Source organism: Notamacropus eugenii, chromosome 1 (genome assembly GCF_028372415.1).
Source record: "Notamacropus eugenii isolate mMacEug1 chromosome 1, mMacEug1.pri_v2, whole genome shotgun sequence".
Taxonomy (NCBI): domain Eukaryota; kingdom Metazoa; phylum Chordata; class Mammalia; order Diprotodontia; family Macropodidae; genus Notamacropus; species Notamacropus eugenii.
In genome coordinates this window covers 260,263,008-260,285,495 of record NC_092872.1, presented here as the reverse complement: position 1 = coordinate 260,285,495, position 22,488 = coordinate 260,263,008, and the positions used below count along the sequence as shown (strand labels likewise).

The 22,488-nt window shown below is 38.5% G+C and overlaps 1 protein-coding gene and 1 non-coding gene across 3 annotated transcripts in view; both read left to right on the top strand.

Moving 5' to 3' along the window:
* CCAR1 (cell division cycle and apoptosis regulator 1) overlaps positions 1 to 20,084 on the top strand; it is a 50,737-nt gene extending 30,653 nt beyond the window's left edge. For both annotated transcript variants that reach the window (XM_072628771.1, XM_072628772.1), the window contains exons 11-25: positions 489 to 714; positions 1,283 to 1,396; positions 1,906 to 2,072; positions 2,823 to 3,033; positions 3,866 to 3,949; positions 8,120 to 8,305; positions 9,813 to 10,004; positions 11,819 to 12,058; positions 12,397 to 12,505; positions 13,716 to 13,798; positions 14,339 to 14,485; positions 14,757 to 14,877; positions 15,021 to 15,206; positions 15,735 to 15,940; positions 18,697 to 20,084. In XM_072628771.1, the coding sequence (XP_072484872.1) occupies positions 489 to 714; positions 1,283 to 1,396; positions 1,906 to 2,072; positions 2,823 to 3,033; positions 3,866 to 3,949; positions 8,120 to 8,305; positions 9,813 to 10,004; positions 11,819 to 12,058; positions 12,397 to 12,505; positions 13,716 to 13,798; positions 14,339 to 14,485; positions 14,757 to 14,877; positions 15,021 to 15,206; positions 15,735 to 15,940; positions 18,697 to 18,756 (2,332 nt within the window). In that variant the 3' untranslated portion in view covers positions 18,757 to 20,084. The remainder of the gene's footprint in view (positions 1 to 488; positions 715 to 1,282; positions 1,397 to 1,905; positions 2,073 to 2,822; positions 3,034 to 3,865; positions 3,950 to 8,119; positions 8,306 to 9,812; positions 10,005 to 11,818; positions 12,059 to 12,396; positions 12,506 to 13,715; positions 13,799 to 14,338; positions 14,486 to 14,756; positions 14,878 to 15,020; positions 15,207 to 15,734; positions 15,941 to 18,696) is intronic.
* On the top strand, positions 1,690 to 1,755 carry LOC140521887 (small nucleolar RNA SNORD98). Its single transcript, XR_011973165.1, has one exon. It is a non-coding gene; the product is annotated as a small nucleolar RNA SNORD98 (small nucleolar RNA).
* Positions 20,085 to 22,488: the final 2,404 nt, after the last annotated feature.

The following is a 22,488-nucleotide window of genomic DNA, read 5'->3' as shown; positions in this document are numbered from 1 at the left end:
GTCTCCTTTCAAAGATGGCAGTACAGAAAATAGCTTGTTTCTCAGAGCCCCCATTTAAGAACTGTAGAGGAGGGATCTCAATTAATGGCTTGGGTTTCAGAAGGAACTTCCCCCATGCACTGTAGACTTCCGTGCAAGGAAAGCAGTGAAGGAGTTGCTGAGAGAGTAGTAAGTGTAACTTGACAGAATGGCTGGATTTTTTTTACAGCAACTTATTTCTTAATATATCCAATTTCTCCCCTTCCTAGAAAGTGCTTTTTTTTTCCTCCTTTTAGAAGTGATAACTATTGCTAAACATAAAAGGATGCCTTCAGGCTGTTACTTTGTAGGTAACTGTGATAAAAAATTTGTGTATGTATGTGTGTGTGCATATATAAATATTGAGTTAACTGTGCTGGAGCAAACATTTGGTCTCCAGTATTGTGAGACTCTATACCAGGTCCATGCTAAGCTTGCTACTGTGGTCATCATTTGTTTCTGTTTTGCAGCCCTAGTTGTGACATGATGGAACTGAGACGTCGTTATCAGAACCTGTACATCCCTAGTGACTTTTTTGATGCTCAGTTTATGTGGGTCGATGCTTTTCCTTTGTCAAGACCCTTCCAACTGGGAAACTACTGTAATTTCTATGTCATGCACAGAGAGGTAGATCCTTTGGAGAAAAATGTGGCTATTCTTGACCCGCCTGATGCCGATCACTTGTATAGTGCCAAGGTTTGTATTCCATTGGGGACTTGGACAGTTATTTGGATCAGAAAGGAAGAGAAATGATGGTTTTTTAAGTAGCCTCTCTTTGCCCTTCATCCTTCTGTTCTCAAATTGGAGAGGCAGTTGCTTATCCCTTATATAGTTTGGAGGAATCTGAAGATGAAAGAAATGGTATCAGTTGATGACATCATGATGCGCCTAGAAGAAAGAAAGGCGCTGCTGGGTCTCTGCCTTTACCAGCCCAGAAATGAAACTCGAGGGCCCCCACACAAGCTAGTAGTGTTGAGGGGGAGCAGTTGGGGCACTCTTTACTGCACATGGCTTTGCAGTACTTGCAAAACACTATTAATAGCATCCCTCAAAAAAAAAGATGAAATCAGTATGTATGTAAGGTATTTATGATCCACTGCCACTGTTGTAGCATCATGCTCCCGGGGCACCTTTGTACGTTGGGGTTCAGTTATTAACTTGCATATCTAACAGTTTGAGGATGTGTGTAGCTTTGCCGCTTTCATTTTCTTCTTTGCCACTTTAGCCTATTTTGACAGGATTGAATTATTTGACTATGTAATAGGTAATGCTGATGGCTAGCCCTAGCATGGAAGACTTATATCACAAATCATGCGCTCTTGCTGAAGATCCGCAAGAACTCCGGGACGGATTCCAACATCCTGCTAGACTTGTTAAGGTAAAATAGCTATCCATTGACAGGGGTTTTGTTTTCGTTCAGTTATAATTTCCCATATGGAAAAGGGAAAACAGTTTTTAATTTTGGGTGATTCCAGAGTTTGTGTAGCCTACATGGTATCATGTTGTTTATAGAATGTGAAGATGTTGGTACATAGAGCTGTGTGCTGGATGTAACCCCATGTTAACAGTGGTAATGAAATGGAGTGTATTTTTACATTGTTAAAGTTCTACTTTGAGTTTGTAACTGAGAATAAATCTGGATATAAGGATGCATATGAGGATTGCAAGGATGAGTTGTGATGAGTAAAATCCTATTCCATTGCTGAAATACAGTGTGGAACATGATGAACTGAGCTCTTCCTTGACCAGTAAGCCTACCAGGAGTAGTGAACTGAATTGTGTGAAGGGGGTGTGTGCACGTTTCCTTTTCAGGTACTTGCATCATCTGACATTTGGAACGCAAGCAATGTAACAAAACATTTAATCCATTCTTTGTCTTTGACTTAGTTTTTAGTGGGCATGAAAGGCAAGGATGAGGCCATGGCTATTGGAGGCCACTGGTCTCCTTCATTGGATGGACCAGACCCAGAGAAAGATCCCTCTGTGTTGATAAAGACTGCTATTCGTTGTTGTAAGGCTCTGACAGGCATTGATTTAAGTGTGTGCACTCAATGGTAAGTACCAATCTTCTCCATATGACTGGCATGAATAGAGTTGTGCTCATAGCTTATGTAGATGTGTCTGTCAACCAGCCTTTTTTCCCCATCTCATTCAGCAAGCGTTGGTGATGCAGGTAAACTCCTCAAAGGGAAGTCCCATTTGTAGCAAAGACTTGTTTGGTGCCAAAAGTGTTCAGAGCTGACTTAAGGACTAATCGTGATGAAATGCAAGTGGAACTGTGTTTTGTTACGCTGTACTTCTGCAGGGAATGTATGTTGGAAATGTTTTTCATCTCATGCGTAGCCGAAGAAGACCGACAAGAGAGAACTTCTTCCATTATAATTCCTTTGTCATAAAGTAAACGCTGTAGTTGCTGACTCACTGCCCAGCCATATTTTCTCTTGAGGCTAATTTGTCTTGTGCGTCTTGTGCTATTGTTCAGACCTAATTTGAAAAAGCTCTCACTTTCCACACACACTCGATTTGTGCACCTTCTCCAAGGGTGCCTGGGAGTGTGGGGTGACCAATCGAGCGCGCAGGCCTGGGGCCACGCCACTTCCTGTGAGCATGCTACGCTCCGTTGAAGGGAGCCAAGCTGGACAAGCGCACCAAAGAGCAACTATGGCTTCTGTAATTTTTTTTTCTTTAGACCAGCCTGAGGTTCTGGCAGCAAAAGTTCTTTACTTGATGTGCTACAAGTGAACTAGGGTCTTTAAAGTGTATTTTAGAATTTTTTTTCCAACATGCTTCTTCCCTTGCAACAGGTACCGTTTTGCAGAGATTCGCTACCATCGCCCTGAGGAGACCCACAAGGGGCGTACAGTTCCAGCTCATGTGGAGACAGTGGTTTTATTTTTCCCGGATGTTTGGCATTGCCTTCCCACCCGCTCAGAGTGGGAAACCCTCTCCCGAGGATACAAGCAGCAGCTGGCCGAGAAGCTACAGGGTGAACGCAAGGAGGCTGATGGAGAACAGGCACTGAACGCTAATCCCTTTTTCTATTTCCGCTTCTCACAGGCACAGGAACACAGGCACAAATGCACATCACATACTACACGATAAACACACACGGAGGAACATAACTGGTAACAGCGACTGGCAATCCAGCTTTCAGCAGAGTAGTTGTACGTTCCGTTCTCTTTAAAACCAAAAAACCAAAACCAATTCGTCAATTATGCTAACTTAATGAATGCTGAGACCACAGAGGAAAGTAAATTGTGCTTAAATTGCACAAAGCTTTGTTTTCATCATAGGTCTAGTTGCTGGAATCTGGGACCAGTTGTTGAGCAAGATTCAGTATTAAGCCATTTTAAACATTTTGCCATTTTCTAAAATTATAAAAAAATTTTCTTTTTCACGGTCATCAGTTCTAATCATGGATATTTGAAATTGGACAACCACAAGTCTGAGAGCTTTGAAATTTCAGGCTATGTGGCAACGTCTTTGGTACATTTTAAAGGTCTGACTAAATCAAGATTAACTTTGGGTGGCTTGAAAATTGGGGCAAGATCACACACTGTGTGGTTAGTGGAGACCATCAGTGTCTGTGCATCCCTGATATCCTTTGTGTTGTAATTTATCACCCTTTTGTGTTTCACAGATCTGGCTTTGATTGGCTGATGAGTGTCTTTGTGATCAGTTAAAGTGGTAGAATGTATGTACGTGGACTTGCCTAAACAATAACTTTAGGAGAAGACAATCTGAAACACTTGTGACCTTGCACAGATCAGCAACAGAATTTTAAGAATAAATTAATATCCTTTTAAGGCTTCAGAATAATAATTGTACTCTTAACTTTGTATGTCAGGATGAAGAAGAGAAGGATGATGGTGAGGCGAAAGAAATCTCCACCCCCACCCATTGGTCTAAACTTGATCCAAAGACAATGAAGGTAACTTTCTGAATGAAGGTGGTGCTTAACTTGGATCTTGGCACGAAGGGGCTTCAGGGACCCTTGGGAGACTTTACTGATAGGGTAATTTCTGGATTGAAGGTCACTTTAGGAGGAAGCTGAAGTGGAGCTTTACTAAAAAGTGCAGCTTGGTAGCCATTTAGTAGTCTGTTGTGTGCAGAGCATTCTGCACATTGTGCATTGGAGAGATACAAAGATAAGTAAGAATGGTCTTGGGGGTCTGAGAGAGGTAAGATGGCCATGCAGATCAACACAAAACCAAATTAAAAACTTAACACAAAGAGACATACACTTTGAGATGTAAAGTTGAAGACACATCAAGCAGAAATTGATCATGTGGTCATTATTTTATTGGTACTTACATTATATAAAACAAAGTTATGACCAAGTTAAAGTTAGACCTTTGTTTATTTCTAAATCTCCCTGCCCGTTTCGAAAAAATATATCATTCCTGGGCATGGGCCTAAGCTGCCACAGATAAGCTTATATTCTGGGAATGGAACTCATCTTCAAAAGACATCTCCTTTTCCCAAAGAGATAAATAACCTCAGGGTAGTCACATGTTTCAAAAGAAACTAGAAGTAAAAGCCTAAGGATCAGAAAACCTCAAAGGGAAGGAGAGCTGGGCTGTTTTGTAGAAGGTTTAGGGTGCCAGTAACAATATTTTGCATCTCTCACTCCCCACTTGGCAGCTTTTATCACACCTCTTGCTTCAACCCACTTCAGACTTGGGATACTGGGCACTATTGAGCTGTGGAAACAAGCTCCCCCAGCTTGTGTGCTGTACCTGAACAAAGTGGAAAGGGAGCACTGACTCTAGCAGCATTAGCACTTGGATTAGTGCATGACTAACTAATGATTAACCACATTACAGGCTGTTTTGACAGTTTGTGATTGAGACATTTGTGAAGACCCTTAATAATGTCACATAATGTAGTGAAAACAAATTTTCATAATGTGATCTCTGTGATTGTTTTATTTTTTTTAGGATATTGGAATTAGATAAAATTTGAAATATCTTCATAGAAACAGATTTTGTTTTAGATCTTGAAAGGATCCTAGATCATGTAATCCAATGGACTCATTCTACTTAATGATGAAATTGAGGCCCCTAAAGATGAGCTTTTATGCAGAAGAATAGAAGAGATAAGGTTATGTACCCTTATATGTGAAATTGGCTTCAGTCATTCTGGTTTATTTGAGTGAAACTTTGGTCTTAGGGAAGTCACAAAGCAATTCCTAAATGCCATCAAGTAAATTGCTTGTAAAATTTCTATTGGATCCTGAACATTCTAAATTTTTTTCTACATTCTTTCCAGGCAAATAATATAGTACTTTGCACAGATCCCTGAAACAGGAACAAATAGGAACAGATAAACATTCGAATGAGAATGAAATAATACAAAAAGGAGAAAATCTTGAAAATCTTTAGTTATCTGGCTTGATATCTCTAATGCTAGTGTCTGACTCTTTCTCCCCAACATTGCACCAGTTAGTAGTCATAGTAATGAACTGACACTACCAACTTCTACAAATTTAAAAAATCCAAGGTGTTCCAAAAGTCTTAACTCTGTTTTAAGTTTTTTATAGCTTCAGAATACACCAAGACTTTGGGACACTCTGTGTAGTTGAAAATTAACAGCACTTAAAACCATCAGTTGCCTGTGATGGAAATGTGTTGATTATTTAGATTGCTGGTTAATTGGAAGTTAAGCAAAACCCTTTTTTGTTGTTGTTTTAATCTTTGTTCCTGAAATTTTCCTTGTGTCATAGCCCACTTGATTTTATTCAGTAGAGTGTATCTAGTAAAACATTTTCCATCAGGCTAGTATTTGTAGAGCATTCACCATTTGTGCTAGCAGCTGAGTTGAAATAGAAAGATAAAAAATTCTTAGTCCTTTCCCTCAAGGAATTTATGATTGCTAAGGGATAAGACACACATAGGTAAACATAATACAAACTAGAATGTGGTTATGCGTAAGAGGGACATAAGTGAAACAAGACCGGGTAAGGGGGCTGGTTTCCAGCTGAAGAAAACAGGGTGAGCTTCCCCAAGAGTTGGATCTGGAAGTATGGAGGGAGGGAGGGAAGTACGGGTGGTAGAGACCATAAGCAAAGGATGAAAAGTACACTGCCCAAGGGATGGGTTCCGAAGGGCAAAGGTCTAGTTTGACTGTAATTTAGAGGGTGTAGGAGAGGAGCTGACATTACAGAGGGCCATAAATTTCAGGATAAGGAGTTTTTACTTAGCATCATAGGCTTCAGGGAAACATTGAAGATCTTTGATGAAGATTGGCATGATCATAGGAGGATAAATGTGAAGAATATTGACGGTGTGCAAGATGAATTGGAACAGTGAGTGAACGAATGAGTAAGGATTTATTAAATGCTTCCAAGGTGCTGGGAGTACAAATGTAAAAGCAAAGGCAGACCCTTATCATAAGGAGCTTGCGTTCAAATAGGGAGAGACCTCATGTTGAAAAGTGGTGGCCAGGGAGAAGTATTTTGGCTTGAAAGTGAATAAAAGAAGAGATCCAGAGTTGATTTGATTATGGGATGGTTAAGGTTTGGAGGAAGTGAAGCATGACGAGTGAGGCCTGAGTGGAGTGGATGACTGAGGCAGTTGTTTTTCAGAGGCCCCAATGGCAAGACTTCTAGAGATGAAAACATTACATTTCTTCAAAGTGTGGTTGAGATGGTGAATCTAGTGATAGAAAGATCTTTTAGGAGACTTTTTCTCATAATCCAAGGGGGAGGTAATAAAGGTGGTGGCAGTGAAAAATGGGAAGGGGGGGAAAGGGGGATGAGAGTGAAGATATTGAGTACGTTGTGTGGAACCAGACTGAGGAATTCGTCCAGGATCCCCCACAAGAGCATTGATTTGGGGAGATTGGTACTGCCATTAAGAGTTAGAAGGAAGAGCAGGTTTAGGAGGAAATTACCATAATTCATGAATTTTAAGAGCTACAAAAGATCTTAGAGGTGAAACAAGAGTTCAAGTCACACAGAAAAAGCCATGCTGTGAATGTAAGTCTCTTCGCATTTTATTATATGTCCCATTAGTAATTCTACAGCTCCTTGAGTCATCTTCATCATCAGGTCTTTTAGTTTACAGAAGGGACTAAATATGATTGTCTTAAAAAAACAAAAAAATCCCTCAATTCTCCATTGGATCTGTGATCTCATTCACCTGGAAGCTCTCTACAACTATGTAGAGTCTGTACAACTCTTGTTCGTGGGGTCCACCCAGCCTACTGGAGGCCTCACTTTCTTCTGACATCGCAAGGAAATCAGTGGAGCCTCTGGATGTTCACCTGTCATTCCTCTCCATGGAACCAGCCCAGCTTCCCTTCCTGTCCCACATTTCTTTGATCCCATCTTTTACGTCTTCTTTGAAGTTCTTCATTGTCCATCAGTATGAGCAGATGAAACAGATGGACAGTGATTGGGTCATCTAAATTGAACAGGAGGAGGAAAGCAGGCTGAATTACCTTGAGGAAATTGCAGAGCTCCTCTTAAGGACTCCATTCTTCCTGTGGAAACCACAGCTCATCTTAAGGCCCACACTGCGCTGACAGCAAGATATGGAATGCACCAGTCTCAGAAGAACTAAAAAATAGCACAAATAGGTCCCTCGAGAGATGCCTTGTGTGTGTGTGTGTGAGCAGGCTTCAACGTGTAACCCAAAGAGGAGCTTCAAAGAACAGGAATTTAATCTCATACCGTGTGATTTATTTCTTATAAAAATGAAGTGCAGCATTTGTAGTGACTAGAGAATTGGTCTGACCCAGCCTAGCTGTGTGTCCCTGGGCAAGTCCTAAGCCTTCCAAGACTCTGCTGACTTATAGTGGGAGGAGGGAGCTTCCTCACCAGCAAAATCACAGGTCTCCCACCATTTCAAAAGTGAGAATATTGGATTTTTTAAAAAATCAATTGAGGATTCCAGATAATTGAGTTCCAGTTAATCAGAGTTTTATTTTAAGTAAGTTAGATTATGATTTTTATTCACTTGTTTCACTATTAAGTTGCTTGGTTTTTTGTTTCGTTTTTATTTTTACTAAAGTCTAGACCTTTATTGAGTTGGTTCCATATTTTGATTTCATGCTTTTAGATTGTGTTAATTTATATGCTTAATATATACTCATTTAGGTAAATGACCTTCGTAAAGAATTAGAAAGCCGAGCTCTTAGTTCTAAAGGATTAAAATCCCAGTTGATAGCCCGCCTGACAAAACAGCTTAAAGTAGAAGAACAGAAAGAGGAACAGAAGGAGTTGGAGAAATCTGAAAAAGAAGAAGAAGAAGAGGAAGACAGGAAATCTGAGGACGATAAAGAGGTATGGCCATGGTGCAGTGTTGGGGTCTAAGGTGCGCGTCAGTCCATTCCCTAGGCACTCCGAGAGGATTTATTTCAAATCCTTGCTATTTCTTGGTGCCAGTAGTAAAGAAGTGTCAGTGCTCTCACTAGGGCATCTCTTGGTAGCCAGTCTTTTTGTGATGAACCTCCCACGTATCTCAAGGCTGGGCCTGGAGTAGTCACTGAATCTCTGCTTGAATAGGAACTAGCAGGGCTTGGGCTGTGCTGGCAGAACCCTGGGCTCCCAGGCCAAGATCTGTCTGGAGGATTTGTAGAATTTACATGTAGAAAGCTAGTTATGGAGAGTTTCTGTCCCCACCTCACCCCCTCTTAGGGAGTGGGTCCTATTCCAGTCTTCATTGCCTTCAGTTGTACTATAGTAATTTGGTTAGATTGAGTCTTCAGGTGAGAGTCATGAACTTGCAGTGTAGTATGATCTGGTCCTCTCAGCCTTAGTGATTCTAACTTCAAAAGCATCACCTTTTCAAATAAACATGGCAAGGCAACTGAGCTCTCTTTTGGAAGGATAACTACAAATAAAGACTTTTGGGAAAACAAATTTTGGTTCCTTTCTATTATCTTGAGTTTGTGATTTATGTCATACTACACTCCTGCTCAATGAGTTCCAGTAGCTCTCTGTTGCTTCCAGAAAACAGCACAAGTTCCCCTGTTTATTTAGTCTCTGAAGCCTTTCCTTCACCATCTCACTGCAGCCTACATCCCCATCACACACCCTGTGGTTCGACTTAACCATCAGACATGTTGTCTCTCCCATGGAGAGCTCCATGTGTCATCTTCATGCTTTGGCACAGGCTGTCACCTGGGCCTGGGGTACTTTCCCTCTTCCACTCTTCCCGTCAGAAGCCTTTGCCCTCTACAACGTTCAGCTCATCCTCCTCCTACACAGGACCTTTCCCTCCAGCTGACCTTTCCCATCTTCTCTCATCCTCCTTGAAAATGACTTTGAATCTCTTGATTCTTCTATTGTGTACATGTTATTCTTAATACAGAGTGTGAGCTCTTTGAGGGTTAAGGACTGTGGAGTTTTGTCTTTTGTATCCCTAGCACTGCATCAGTGCCTGCCACTTAACTGCTGATTGGTGTGCTTTGGATGCACATGGTCTACAGGAGGTTTTCCTGTGTCTTTGGGAAGTTGGGAAGAGATATACCAAAAACACCAGCAAAAGTGAAACTGAAGTAGGTAGGGTAATCTAGAGACTGCCTGGAGAGAAACATAGAAATGTGACCATTGATATCTTTGTTAGCCTCTCATATGTGTCTGTTTCCCTTATCAAGCTATTGGTTTGGTCCCAACAAAGAACTGTAAGACAATTACATTTTGTCTTTTGGGGTCATTTGACTGAGGAACTTGTCTTTCTTCCTATAGACTGCCTTTCTGGATAATGCTCGTTTGATACATGATTGCATGCTCGGCTTTTAAAAGTAAAATAGGTTCATCAACACAGTTTTAAATTTGAAACATGTAGGAAGAAGAAAGGAAACGCCAGGAGGAAATGGAGCGTCAGCGCCGTGAAAGGCGCTATGTTTTACCTGATGAGCCGGCCATCATCGTGCACCCCAACTGGGCCGCAAAGAGCGGCAAATTTGACTGTAGCATCATGTCTCTGAGTGTGCTTCTGGACTACAGATTGGAGGATAACAAGGAACATTCATTCGAGGTAATTTTACCTGAAGTTTGTCCCTTTTTTAACTGACAGATGTTATTTAATAGGTTAAGGGAGAAAAGTCTTTGTTATTGCACTCCACATGGAACTTTTCATACTAGTGGGTTGACTTTATTAGCTCTTTTCTATCTGGCATTTCCTTGTACTGTCCTACATTATTGTTCTAAAACAACTTAGCAACATCCAGTTTCTGTTTTTACTAATGAAGTACCAGAGCTTAAGAATTATAAGGTATATGATTTAGCTTATAAAACTTTTTAATATTGGGAATCTTGCATTTAATCCTGATTAAAAGGTTTACACACCCCTTTTCTAAAATAAAATTGAAATTTTTCATGCCTAAATTAGAATGGTATTCCTTAATTAAAACAAAATAGAACAGCATTCTCAGACTTCTTGATATAAGTAGAGTGTACTATAAGTTAGTAGTATCAACCTCAAATGGAAATGGATGCCTACAGGCCACATATTCACTTTAGAAAACCACAAATTAACCTCATATATATTGTATGGTATTTTTATTTACTTTGTTAAACATTTCTCAACGACCTCTTAATATGGTTTGGGTTGCACCACTAGCTATAACTTAGACTATACATGCTAAAACACTGTGCAGTTTTATATTTTGGATCCATGGAATAGCAAGGCGAAAATTCTGTGGTGGTATCCATCATTTGGGCATAATCAGCTCCAAACAGAAGTTTTTATTGTACAAGGTCTCTTTCATAATCCCTGCTTGTACTGGATCCGTGATAAGAATCTTGATCTACCAGGCAGAATGGAGAAAGTTGGGGAAAACTCATAAAAGAAATTTGTTTTCCAAACAGATTATGATTCATAATGAGAGAATATCAATTCTACTCCTGAGTGTTAGATTATTTTCTTAATAGCTTTTGTTATCACAAATGTCCTAGATCCCTTTTGATAGAAGCTATTACATGATCAAAGATGAATACATTGATTGTGACAAAGTGGAAAACATCTGTGTGGCCCCAGGCATTTGACTTCTGGATTTCATTTTGGTCTCGTAAGATTCCTTCCACTCTAAATTCTCTGACCCTGCAAATTCATTTTCTTATAGAATAGAAGAGACACCCACCCTTGGATACCAGCTCCTAGTTTTGAGGAGTTATAAGTTTTACAACTCCTTGTTATTTTTAAATATCATTACTGGGATTAGTCAGACAAATCATTCCTAAGGGATTTGTGAACTAAGAATGGCCATGGTGTACCACAAAATTAGCAATAAGTATCATAGTGTTGGTCACTTTAATATTAAACATGCTGCATCTCTTTTCTTATGAAGAACTTCATCCTTGAAAAGGAACCATATTAATCCTGTTCTCAGATACATTTACTACTTGCCTATTTTATTAAATTCTCTGTTATAGGAGGATAGACATTCTGACTAATCAAATGTTGATTGAGTTCCATGTTTGTAGCTAGGTTGCCAATTTTCAAATAATTAAAAAGCCTCTGAATAATCTTTGAATTCCCCAAAAGAATTATATAATGAAATATACTTATTTTAAAACTGCATTAAACATAAATCTCATCTTTGATTCAAGACACATTAAGATTTTGCAAGACCATAAGGTCATGAATATCAGCTGTCGTAATCTAGGTGCTGGAAAGGACTAGATTATGAAGATTTACTTTCAGTAGACTCTTGGAAGAGCCAAGTATTACTATGCTGAAAACTAAGGTTACTACTGTTTTTCTGTTTAGCTGAATATTCTTTGTTTTAATGTCCAAAGGAGAAGGCATTTTAAAAAGTTTTTTGTTTTATTTTTTACGTCTTTGTGTAGGTTTCATTATTTGCTGAACTCTTCAATGAAATGCTTCAAAGAGACTTTGGTGTCCGGATATATAAATCATTAATATCCCTTCCAGAAAAAGAGGATAAGAAAGAAAAGGATAAGAAAAGCAAAAAGGAGGAGAGAAAAGAGAAAAAAGAAGACAGGGATGATGAAATTGATGAGCCAAAACCAAAAAGGAGAAAATCAGGAGATGATAAAGATAGGAAAGATGACCGAGAAGACAGAAAGGTCTGCCGTTTATTTCCACAATTAGCAAAATATGTTCAGATGTTCCCACTTTGCACTTCTTCTTGTCCAATCTATCTTTCTCAGGATTTTGAAAACTCTGGTTTTACTTTCTTCCTCCATTTTTTATAATATAGAAAAGTTCAGAATGTCTTGTTAGAAATGCGTTTGCTGCTGTTCTTTCACTCAACAATCCTGTCTAGTTTTCTTGGTATATTGATTCTTACGTGTCCCCAAAAATTTATTGGAAAAGAGCACTTTTTTCTCATATAAAATAATAACTAGTTGTTTAGGACTTAGGGAGATGCCTCTTGTTTAATTGGGAAGCATTTTAATTACAGAAAGAAGATAAAAGAAAAGATGACAAAGATGATGATGAGACTGAAGAAGACAATAACCAGGAAGAGTACGACCCCCTGGAGGCCGAAGATGCTGAAGACGAGGAGGACGGTGCGGCCACTTCTTTAGCCATTGCTAATCAGTTTCAGGATGTGAAAGCATGTTTTCTGCATGTTTTTAAGGGATGATATTCAAATTCTGTACTTTAGATTTCATAATGTATGAGAAGGATTATTTGTCTTCTCTGACATTTTATTTTTAAGTCATATTTTACAGATAATTAATTTGTTCCTTGCCCATAATGAAAAAAAAATCTGCCTTGAAAACTTGATTAGATTATGGGGAGTTTATCACCAAAATCCTTGCTTATAGGAAAGAGCTTTCATAAATTGCTTCTATATTCTTCAGATTGTCTACTTATGGTTTTTTTTTCTCTTCTGACTTTTTAGCTCTTTAATTGTACTTTTCTTTTCTGGAAAGATTAAAGCACATATGATATTTTGAATAAATGCCTATATGTAAGGCTACCTTTAGATAAAATAAACTCTGCTCTTGCTGATTATAACAGTTAGAAACAGTCTGTATTTTAGAGCCATTGAAACTAAACTTCAGAGCAGTTCAGTATACTCATACAGCATCATACCAGTATGAAACTGTGGAGCCAACATCAGAACACGGGCCTTCTGACTCTTCCTAAAATTATTAGGTTCCATAAGACTTAGAGCTAGAAGGTACCTTTGAGGTCATCTCATTATTTTAAAGGATACTAAGATCCAGAGGCATGGTTTATCCTCCACCCTTTGGCTCCACATCCTAGGTGTTTGCCCTGGTGATTTTTATCTCAATTTTTGGAGTAGATAAACCATATCTGAGCCTAGAACATTATTTATTATAGATATTTGTCCATAATTTGTAGTGAACTTTTAAAATTCTGTAACCGGTTTTTGGCTTAAATTTCTTGCTTTTTAATCTCTTCATCAAATAGTTTATGTGGATTAAGTCATTTACATTGAATACAGTATTATTTCCTTATGCATTTTTTGATGTTTTATTTCTCATTCCCCATTGCTAATGTGCCTTCCTATTCATCCTCCTACTACTTTTTATATGCAAAAGTATAGTAAGTCTCTTTGTTATTTTTAAAAAGTCACAAATATAATTTCTATATACTAGATCTTTTTGAAAATGATTATTCTAATTTGATATTAGAGAATAAAAAAGTCATTTCTAACCCTAATTATTAAATACTCATATTTAATTTTTGCTTTGATTGCTTTTATTTTTTATTTATTTGGGGGTTTTTTTGTTTTTGTTTTGATAGATCGGGATGAGGAAGAGATGAATAAACGGGATGACAAAAGAGAGATTAATCGATATGGCAAGGAGAGAGCTTCTAAAGATAAGGTGCTTCAAAATGAATAAAATACTCATTTAAGAAATAGTTTGGCTTCTAAGTTATCTTGCTCTTTGTATAACAGCTGTCACTTCAATAGAATAGTTCACCTGAACATTTACAGATTTTTAATTATTGGCTTCATTTAAAATTTTTGTTACTTAAAATGTCACCTTTCTTTCATTGTCTTACTTTTCCCACGTGTTAAACATGTGCTTCAAAATTGTAGCCAAAGACATACCAGTCAAGCATTATTCAGTTGTTTGACCTCATCCCACCACCCTAGCTTAGGGGACAACCAGATAAAGCAGCTCAGTCAGCCTTTGGAGCCAAGAAATACTAGTTGAACTTTATGCATCCCCCAACTGTTACACTGTTTTTGGTGTTCTTGAAGCACTAAGGTGGAATTTGGGGAACTGAGTGTCCAAAGCAGAGGTCCAAAGTGTCTCAGACTTTTAAGGAAAGGATTTCCTTGTTAACATTCATTTGGTAACATTGCGAGTCAAAACAGGTATCTACTGGCACCTTCAGTTGTCCTTCCTCTTCTTTAGGAAAAAGACAAGACACAGATGATTACAGTGAACAGGGATCTTTTGATGGCATTTGTTTATTTTGATCAAAGCCACTGTGGTTACCTGCTTGAAAAGGATATGGAAGAAATACTATATACTCTCGGGCTTCATCTTTCCCGGGCTCAGGTAATTTGTTTTAGAAATATTTAACAATAAATGTACTGGGCTGACCTTCGGAAATGGTTTTAAAGGACTCTGGTAAACATTTTTGCACACGTTCTGCATCTTTGAGTGTTAGTTAAAAAAAAAAAAAAAGCCTGACTCTCCTAGCGAAATTAAAGATTTAATTTGTAGTAGTAAATCATGTAAAGTAATTCTCATAGCAGATCTTCCATAAATTTATATTCCTTGCAAAGTCATGACAGGATTTCCTTTTTTGTCTTTTTGTAACTAACAGGTTAAGAAACTGCTTAATAAAGTAGTGCTCCGAGAATCCTGCTTTTACCGAAAATTAACAGATACCTCCAAAGATGAAGAAAACCATGAAGATTCCGAAGCGTTGCAGGAAGATATGCTGGGTAATCAAAGGGCAACATCCCAGAGTTTGGGTCGTTGATGGCAGAGTTGATCAAAATTGGACTGATTTGTTTTTAAGTTTGTTTTATGGCAAAAGAATAACTACTTAACAAATTTAAATTTGTGCATTTTAATTCTAATATAGGAAACAGATTGCTGCTTCCAACACCTACAGTAAAGCAGGAGTCAAAGGTTGTGGAAGAAAATGTTGGCCTGATAGTGTACAATGGTGCAATGGTGGATGTGGGGAGTCTCCTGCAAAAACTAGAGAAGAGTGAAAAAGTCAGAGCTGAAATAGAACAGAAACTCCAGTTACTGGAGGATAAAACAGGTAAGAAAGGAGAAAGGCCTGTTTCCCACCTCTTCTCCCATCCCCAAGTTTGGTGTTTATGTGAATGCAGTGAAATGCAAAGTCATCATCCAGGGACTTTGTTTGTGATTTTGATTGTGTTCAACCCCTCCAACTTCTGTGCCAGTGTCACCTGGAGGCTTGTGGGGCTGTGGGCTCTAAACCTCTGAGCTTTTTTCATCTAGGAGATAAAATTACTTGGAATAGTTTTTGACACTGTCAAAAGACATGGATATGCCCTCTGCCCTCTCATATTGTTGCACCAGCCTACTGGGATCTTTGATTTAGAGCTAGAAATAAACTTAAATGGATCCAGTGTAGCCCACTTGTTACAGATGAGGAGATTGAGGCCAAGAGAGGCATTCAGTGACCTGCTCAAGGTCTTGCCAATAAAACTGGAAGAAAGGCAGTGAACATTCAGCAGCTTTACAAATGACTACTTTAGCTTCCTGGTGAAACTGCAGGTACTGGGTGGCTGATGATTGATCATTTGGAATGCCCTATTTACAGATGAGGATGAGAAGACTATTTTGCATTTGGAAAATTCTAACAAAAGCCTGACTTGTGAACTCAGAGAAGTCAAAAGGGACCTTAGTCAGCTGCAGGAAAACCTGAAGACTTCAGAAAATGCAAATTTGCAATTTGAGAACCAACTGAATAAGACAATCAAAAGTTTATCCACAGTTATGGATGAGATTCATACTGTTCTTAAGAAGGTGAGAATTTTTTTACTTTTTCCCCTTTACTGTCATTTTTGTACTTTGTTGCATTTTATCATCTCAGTTGGTGTATAGTGTTTTATCTAGTAATGCTCTAGCTACTTTTCTAATGCTTCCAAGCTACTCCTTCCATTCAGGGTCCATCAGAAGTGGCCCCTCAGATTGATTAATCTTTTCTAGGTGATACATAGAAGGAAAATATATCTTTAGCCCCTCCCTTTCTGCTCCACATTCCCTACAGACACATCTTTATTCTTCTCGTTTTAATAAACCAGTATATTGAGCATTTATCGTGTTCTCAGTAGAAGACAAGAAACATGAAAGCAGTCCTTGTCCTCCCCCAAGATAATTATTACTTGGTTAAGAAAATTTACCACAAAGAACTATTAAAGAAAGTATAATTAAGTGCTAAATTTTATAGTGTGGATGACATGCTGAATATTTCTCGTTATTGTGGCACATAAAAACTGCTTATAAAATTCTCAAGCTCAATGGCCATTTCTCTCATAACCAAGCAATAATGAGTTCCACCCCTATAAATCATCTCTTACTAAAATCAGGAAGAAACAAACCCTCCATGGGGAAAGAAAAACTTGCTGTCAGTGACAGTGGGCTGCTGTAAGTGGAATGGGATGTCTAGGGGCTCCACTATCGTTCAGGTTCTTCTAGGTAAAGGGAGATGAGATTTCTGTTCAATTTAAAGGTTAGACATATAATTTCTGAGGTCTCTTCCAGGGCTGTTTCTACCTAGCCCAGCAGTTTCTCAAAATGCAGAGTAGATGCAAATGAATAATGCTTATAAAGCTTTTTAGTTTACATTATATGGCACCATACATTTTAGAAAAGTATGTAATAAATCCTGTCATGTTCAAAGTTGTCCTTGTCCACATCTGTGCTTTCTTATGTTCTCTTCTATGTATTAAAAGAAATTTCAATGGACCTGTTTTTTGGCATCACCACCATTGACCCTTTTCCATAATCTCCCCACCCCCCCAAAAAAACCCAAAACACCAAGAGAAAAATGACCCCTTTGTAACAAATAAGCAGTCAAGCAAAATGAATCCCCCAGAAACCCAGTCTTTGTTTCTTTCTCTACCTCAGGTCCATCACCTTCCTCTCTCTCTCTCTCTCTCTCTCTCTCTCTCTCTCTCTCTCTCTCTCTCTCTCTCTCGGTTCTCTGGAGGACATGACTGATCACTGACATTGACCAGAGTTCTTAAGTCCTTCAAAGTTGTTTTTCTTTATATTCTTACAGTCCTTTTACCAATTTTCTCCTATTTCTGTTCACTTTATGTTATTAGTTCATATAACGTAATATTCTCTGAGATTCGCCTTTTCATCATTTCTTATGGCACAATAGTATCCATTACATTCATATTCCATTTGTTCAGCCATTTCCCAAACTGATGAGCATCCTTTTAGATTCTATTTCTTTTTTTCCTCTTATAATTCCCCCCTTCAGGATTAGAAAGTTTCTCTTGATTTTTAGTATTCCCTACCCGAGTATTATCCTTCCTCTTATCCTACCCCTTCCTTTCTTCATTTGTCTTTCTTGAGTTTAATGCATTTAATGCATTGATTGCATGTTCCACCCTTCTTTGCTGATTTTGTATAAGAATGAGCTTCATCCAATATCCCTCCCTTCCTCCTTGTCTGTATAATCTCATGTACTCCAATGACTTTATTCTTAATGCCCTTTGATGATATTCAGGTTCTGAGGGGAGACTTGTTTATGCCTCCCAGCTCCTTCCAGTTGCTCAAATTTATTTTTCTAAGTTTCTCTTGATTCTTATGTTTGTATTTCAAAACTTGTACTCAGTTCTGTTCTTGTCATCTGAAATTTTTTATACTGGTCTTTTTTTTTTTTTATCTCCACCATTGATATCTAAACTGGGACTCTGCAACTTGATGCACTTTAGGGTGGGGTGGTTGACCAAAGTGCATCACTTTGGTTCCTGCATTGACCTACACCTCCCTTACTTATCCCTTGTATTGTTGAGGTTAAGAAGGTTGCATCTTCAGTGCCGCGCATCTCAGAGCCTGTCAGCCTGGGCACTACTATGCCACTCTGGTGAGTCTCTCACTGCCCTGGACAACGAGCCTTGCATCTTTCCAGCCTATTTTTGGCAGCACTAGGAGGCTGCCGGTTTTGCCACTTGTGCTAACTATGGCTTCCGTAGCCAGCCCCTTCCTTTTGATTGGTGTGGAAGAAGTAATTTTCTAGTTTCTCACTGAACTTCTTTGTCATTTTTTGGTCTGGCATGACTGTCAAGTTTTTACTAGAGAACATATGCCATGGGACTTGGACAGTCTGTCTTCATACAAGTGCCATCTTGGCCTGAAGTCCCTTCCACTGTTAGTTTTGCACTTAGATGGGCACCTGGAAGAGATTCATACCAAATTTTTCTAATTGACACCAAGGTTAGTGGAGTAATATCCAACATGTTAGTAATAAGTGATTTCCTGTCTCTTTAAAAATAATTATTTTCATTTTTTATTATGTTATTTGGTATTCATCATATCCAGTGCTTCCTTCTGATGTTTTATGTGTTGTTTTTGTTTTTCTGGGAGGTGAGCTGTTGCCCAAAATAAATAGTAAGTAAAAATAAAAAGAAAGCTCTCCAGCATGTGTTTTATAAGTGAATGAGTACCTGTATCCAGGTGTATCTGCTTTTCCTTTACAGTTCACATTTTTAAATTTTTATTTAAACCAGTGGAAACAAAAGCATCTTTCTTTGTTCATTATTTTGTAGGATAATGTGAAGAATGAAGACAGAGATCAAAAATCCAAAGAAAATGGTGCAAATGTATGATAAAATTTGTTTTTGAGAAGAATGGTGTTACATAATGTAATATATAAATCATGATACCAGAATGTTTGAAAGTGATGCATGTTTGATTTTAGTAGTATAAATATCTGTTAGTTTGAAAGATGTATAAAGTTTTATGAATGTGAGTCTGCTTTTGAAAATTGCTTGTAATTCATAGCATTCAATTTACTAGACACTCTTTGAGTGAAATAATTTTGCAAAATGTTTTAGGATGAACTTTGTTATAGTTTTAACCCTAATAAAGTTCATCAGTTTAATGGACAGTAGCGAGTATTTAATTACCAAATGTCTTTCATAAAAAATGTCTAGTCAAATCGAAATTTCCTTATTTATAGAATTATCATTTTTAGGTTTTTATTTTGAATTCAGTCCATCTTTTAAAAATCCAGTGTAAATCATAAAACAGCATGCTGCATAATTTTGCAAGATTTTGGGGGAACCCAACATTTTTTACTCATCACAAAAAGCTTCTTCCTCCTCATCATATCCTTCTCAAACTGCTGATTAAAATTCAAGCCCCATCAAATACTCGGAAAGCAATAGTAAGCCACCTTTATTCTTTGGGTAACTCGGTGGGGTTTACATGAAAATGAAGTTGAGCCTTATTTGAATGTGTTCCTTGTGCTCTATTGTCAGGAGTTCTGCTTTCCTCTAGAGAGTTTATAATGTAAAAACACAGTGATTGAAATGTATAGTTCAATTTGAGGCCAGTAGATGTCAGCATAATGCCTTACATGGAAAAAATATTGTAATTTAAATTAAATTTCTTTAATTAGGATTGATTTTTTAAAATAGTTTTTCTCTAGTACCTTCAGAGTGTTACTGGATGTTTAGGAGTTGATAAGTTCTTAATTGTAAAAAGTAGATTAAATCTGTTACAAAGCCATGAGATGATTTAACATTTTAAACAAAAAGGCCTGTTTTAAGTTTCATGATACTTAGTGATGCATATTTCCAGAAAAAAAATTTTTTAATGAGGTCTTTGGAGTTGTTTGTTTGGTTTTTTTTTTTGCTAGAACAACAAATTTTTAGTCTTAATGTCCTAGGTAATCAGCTATGAGAACACGAATGCTCCAAGGTGGATCCCCACAGCTGCTCTTACTCCCCAAGAGATGGATTCAAATGCCCCAAACAGTTCTGTTTAATCTGTTTTTGTCTGAAGTTGCTGAATGTCGTGTTTGTTTGGGATTCTCTGAAAGACCAGCTCATGTACAGAAATGTTTCTTTCTCTCTGAGCAGAGATTAAATGACAGAGCGTAGGTGAAAAATGTTCTTCTTTATTTTTTAATTAAAATAATTTTTTAAAAGAAGATGAGCTTTTGACTCAAGAAGTTAATGCTGTAGTTCTTCACCATCGAGTTCCTGTTTCTACCTCTCTCTCTTATCCTCTCATCTCTGTGCGAACATCAAACTTCATATTTATTTATGAAGATGTATTCATTTCAGAACCAATGAGAAAGGCTGGAGGTGTATCAAGCTTTTAGTTTTCCAGTAAAATAAAAGCCAGAATAAAGCAACGGAAAATGAAGTTTAGACCATCAGATTATTACTCACAAGATTTTTGTTTACTCCTTTTAATAAACTTTCTTAAATACAGATGGTGGTGGACTAACCAGATGCCAAGCCCAGGCACAGAAAAGTCTAAGGCAGATGTGGGGATAAAAAGAATTGCAATAGAGGCTTTTGTACATCTCTTTAATTTTTATGGCATTTTGTGATGAGGGCTAGCTCACAACGGCCTCCAAATCATTAGTGAAAATGATAGTAAGTTGGTATCAGCTAGGCCTGAAGGTGTACTCACTTAATCTGTTCTAGTCACTGTGGCCCAGGCAGCGTTGTTTAGTGGCTGGAGAGCTGATTTCATAGTCAGAAAGGCCTGGGCACTTTCCGCCTCTGACATACGTTAACTGTATGGCCCTGGGCAAGTCACCTGTCGTATTAGTGCCCAGCCAGCTGAGACATTTTGAGGTGCCAGCCTGCCCTGATAAGAGGTAGTTCTACACAAGGACTTCTATACACTGATGAAGTCATAGGTCTGGTCATTCTCTGTCTTGTTTGCCGGCTTCCCTCACGTTGCTAGGATTACCTTAATTTTGATCCAGTCTATATTCTTAACAGTGACAAGTCTATAAGGGATCCCTACCCCCCGAAGATATAAATTTTGTAACTTAGGAATAGCATATATCTGATGCTAAAACTTATAAATTTGCTTTACCTTCAGCCTTTGAAGGAAAACACAAGAAATCAGAAAACAACTAGCTTAAAAAAAAAAGATACTTTGGTTTGATGCTGAAGATACCCCTGAACTGATAGTGTATGCACCTTTTATAGATAGCTTAGTTCAAAAGTAGGTTATGCTGAATATTTACAGGGCCTCTTTATCTGGAAGACACCCTGCAAGCCCTTTGAAGGTCCATCTGTTTGGAAGATAAGTACAGAAAAAACCCGGAATCTGTTCCCTCTCTTGGCCACTGGTAGGTAGTGATGAACAAGGTGCCCGTTGTTTCAGATGAAGTGCCTGGCAGCCACAGTCCAAAAAACATGTCACTAAGGTGTTCCCCACCTGCTGGGAGGTCACGCCCCCCCACTCCCGGTCACTACTACTTGTGCTCTTCAGTGCTGACAAAAACATAGGAAACGACTCCCCATCCCCTCCTCTTTAAACCAGTGAAAGTGATCATGGGGCAATGATAGGTATCATTTTAATGAGTATGGGGTGCAGCTTGCAAGGCAGTTCCTACTGGCAATCATTTAGTTTGGGGATTCATGGAAGAGGAAGACTGGCAGAGTAGACCAGCTGCCAGCGTGACAGGGGTTTCTGAAAGGGGCACCTTAAAGGTTAGTATGATGTGTGATAAGAGCAGAACGTAACCCTCACATTCAGGGTGGTATTCATTCACAAATAGGAGGAATGCAACTGTCCTGGAAATGATTTTCCTCCACCACCTAGTGTTTATGTAAAACTTAGTATTTGCTAAAGTGCTTTTGGCTGTCTAGCATGAGCTAGTAATTGGCATGTTCATGTATAGGTCTAGTCTCAGGATAAAAGGAATCCAAAATAAAAAACATTGATGACAAAGGAGACCTCATTAAAGTACATACTAATGAATCTATTAAAGCTGTGCCATAGTCATGAGAACCTCCCCACCAGAACTGAGGGGCAACATCCATGTCCAGGATGTGTCCACATGAAAGACCTAGGTAAAAGCAGGCAAAGCCACTGTTTGTCATTAGATAAAGGATCTCCCTAAGTAGAATTGTCGGCAAAACTGTTAGCAGGCATATGATTACCCTTTGGGAAATAGATAATTACTGGCTGACAAGTTAAATCTACTTTGGTCACCAGGAAGTCTGACTCCAGGTAACTACTGATCCCAAGAAGACTAGGCCAGATCCAGGGCTGCTTAAGGAAGGGCTTTTGGAGGCAATTAGAGCTAAGCTCTCTAGGATCCAAAGTCCTTTCCTCTGTATTGTCTGGAATTTTGTGAAAGAAAAATATTGACCAGATTGGTCTGGGATGTTCCATATCATAGCTATTCTGCAGAGCCCAGTATGTGGGAGGGAGGACACTTCACTTTCTTGCCTTCATTTCTAAGCCTGTTCATGATCTGCCTTTGGTGTTCTCAGTATAGGAACTGGGCCTATAGAAGAAGCTCCCCATTGCCCCACAGCTCAGCACCTTCTTTACAGCTGAAAACCTTGGTTGCCTCAAGC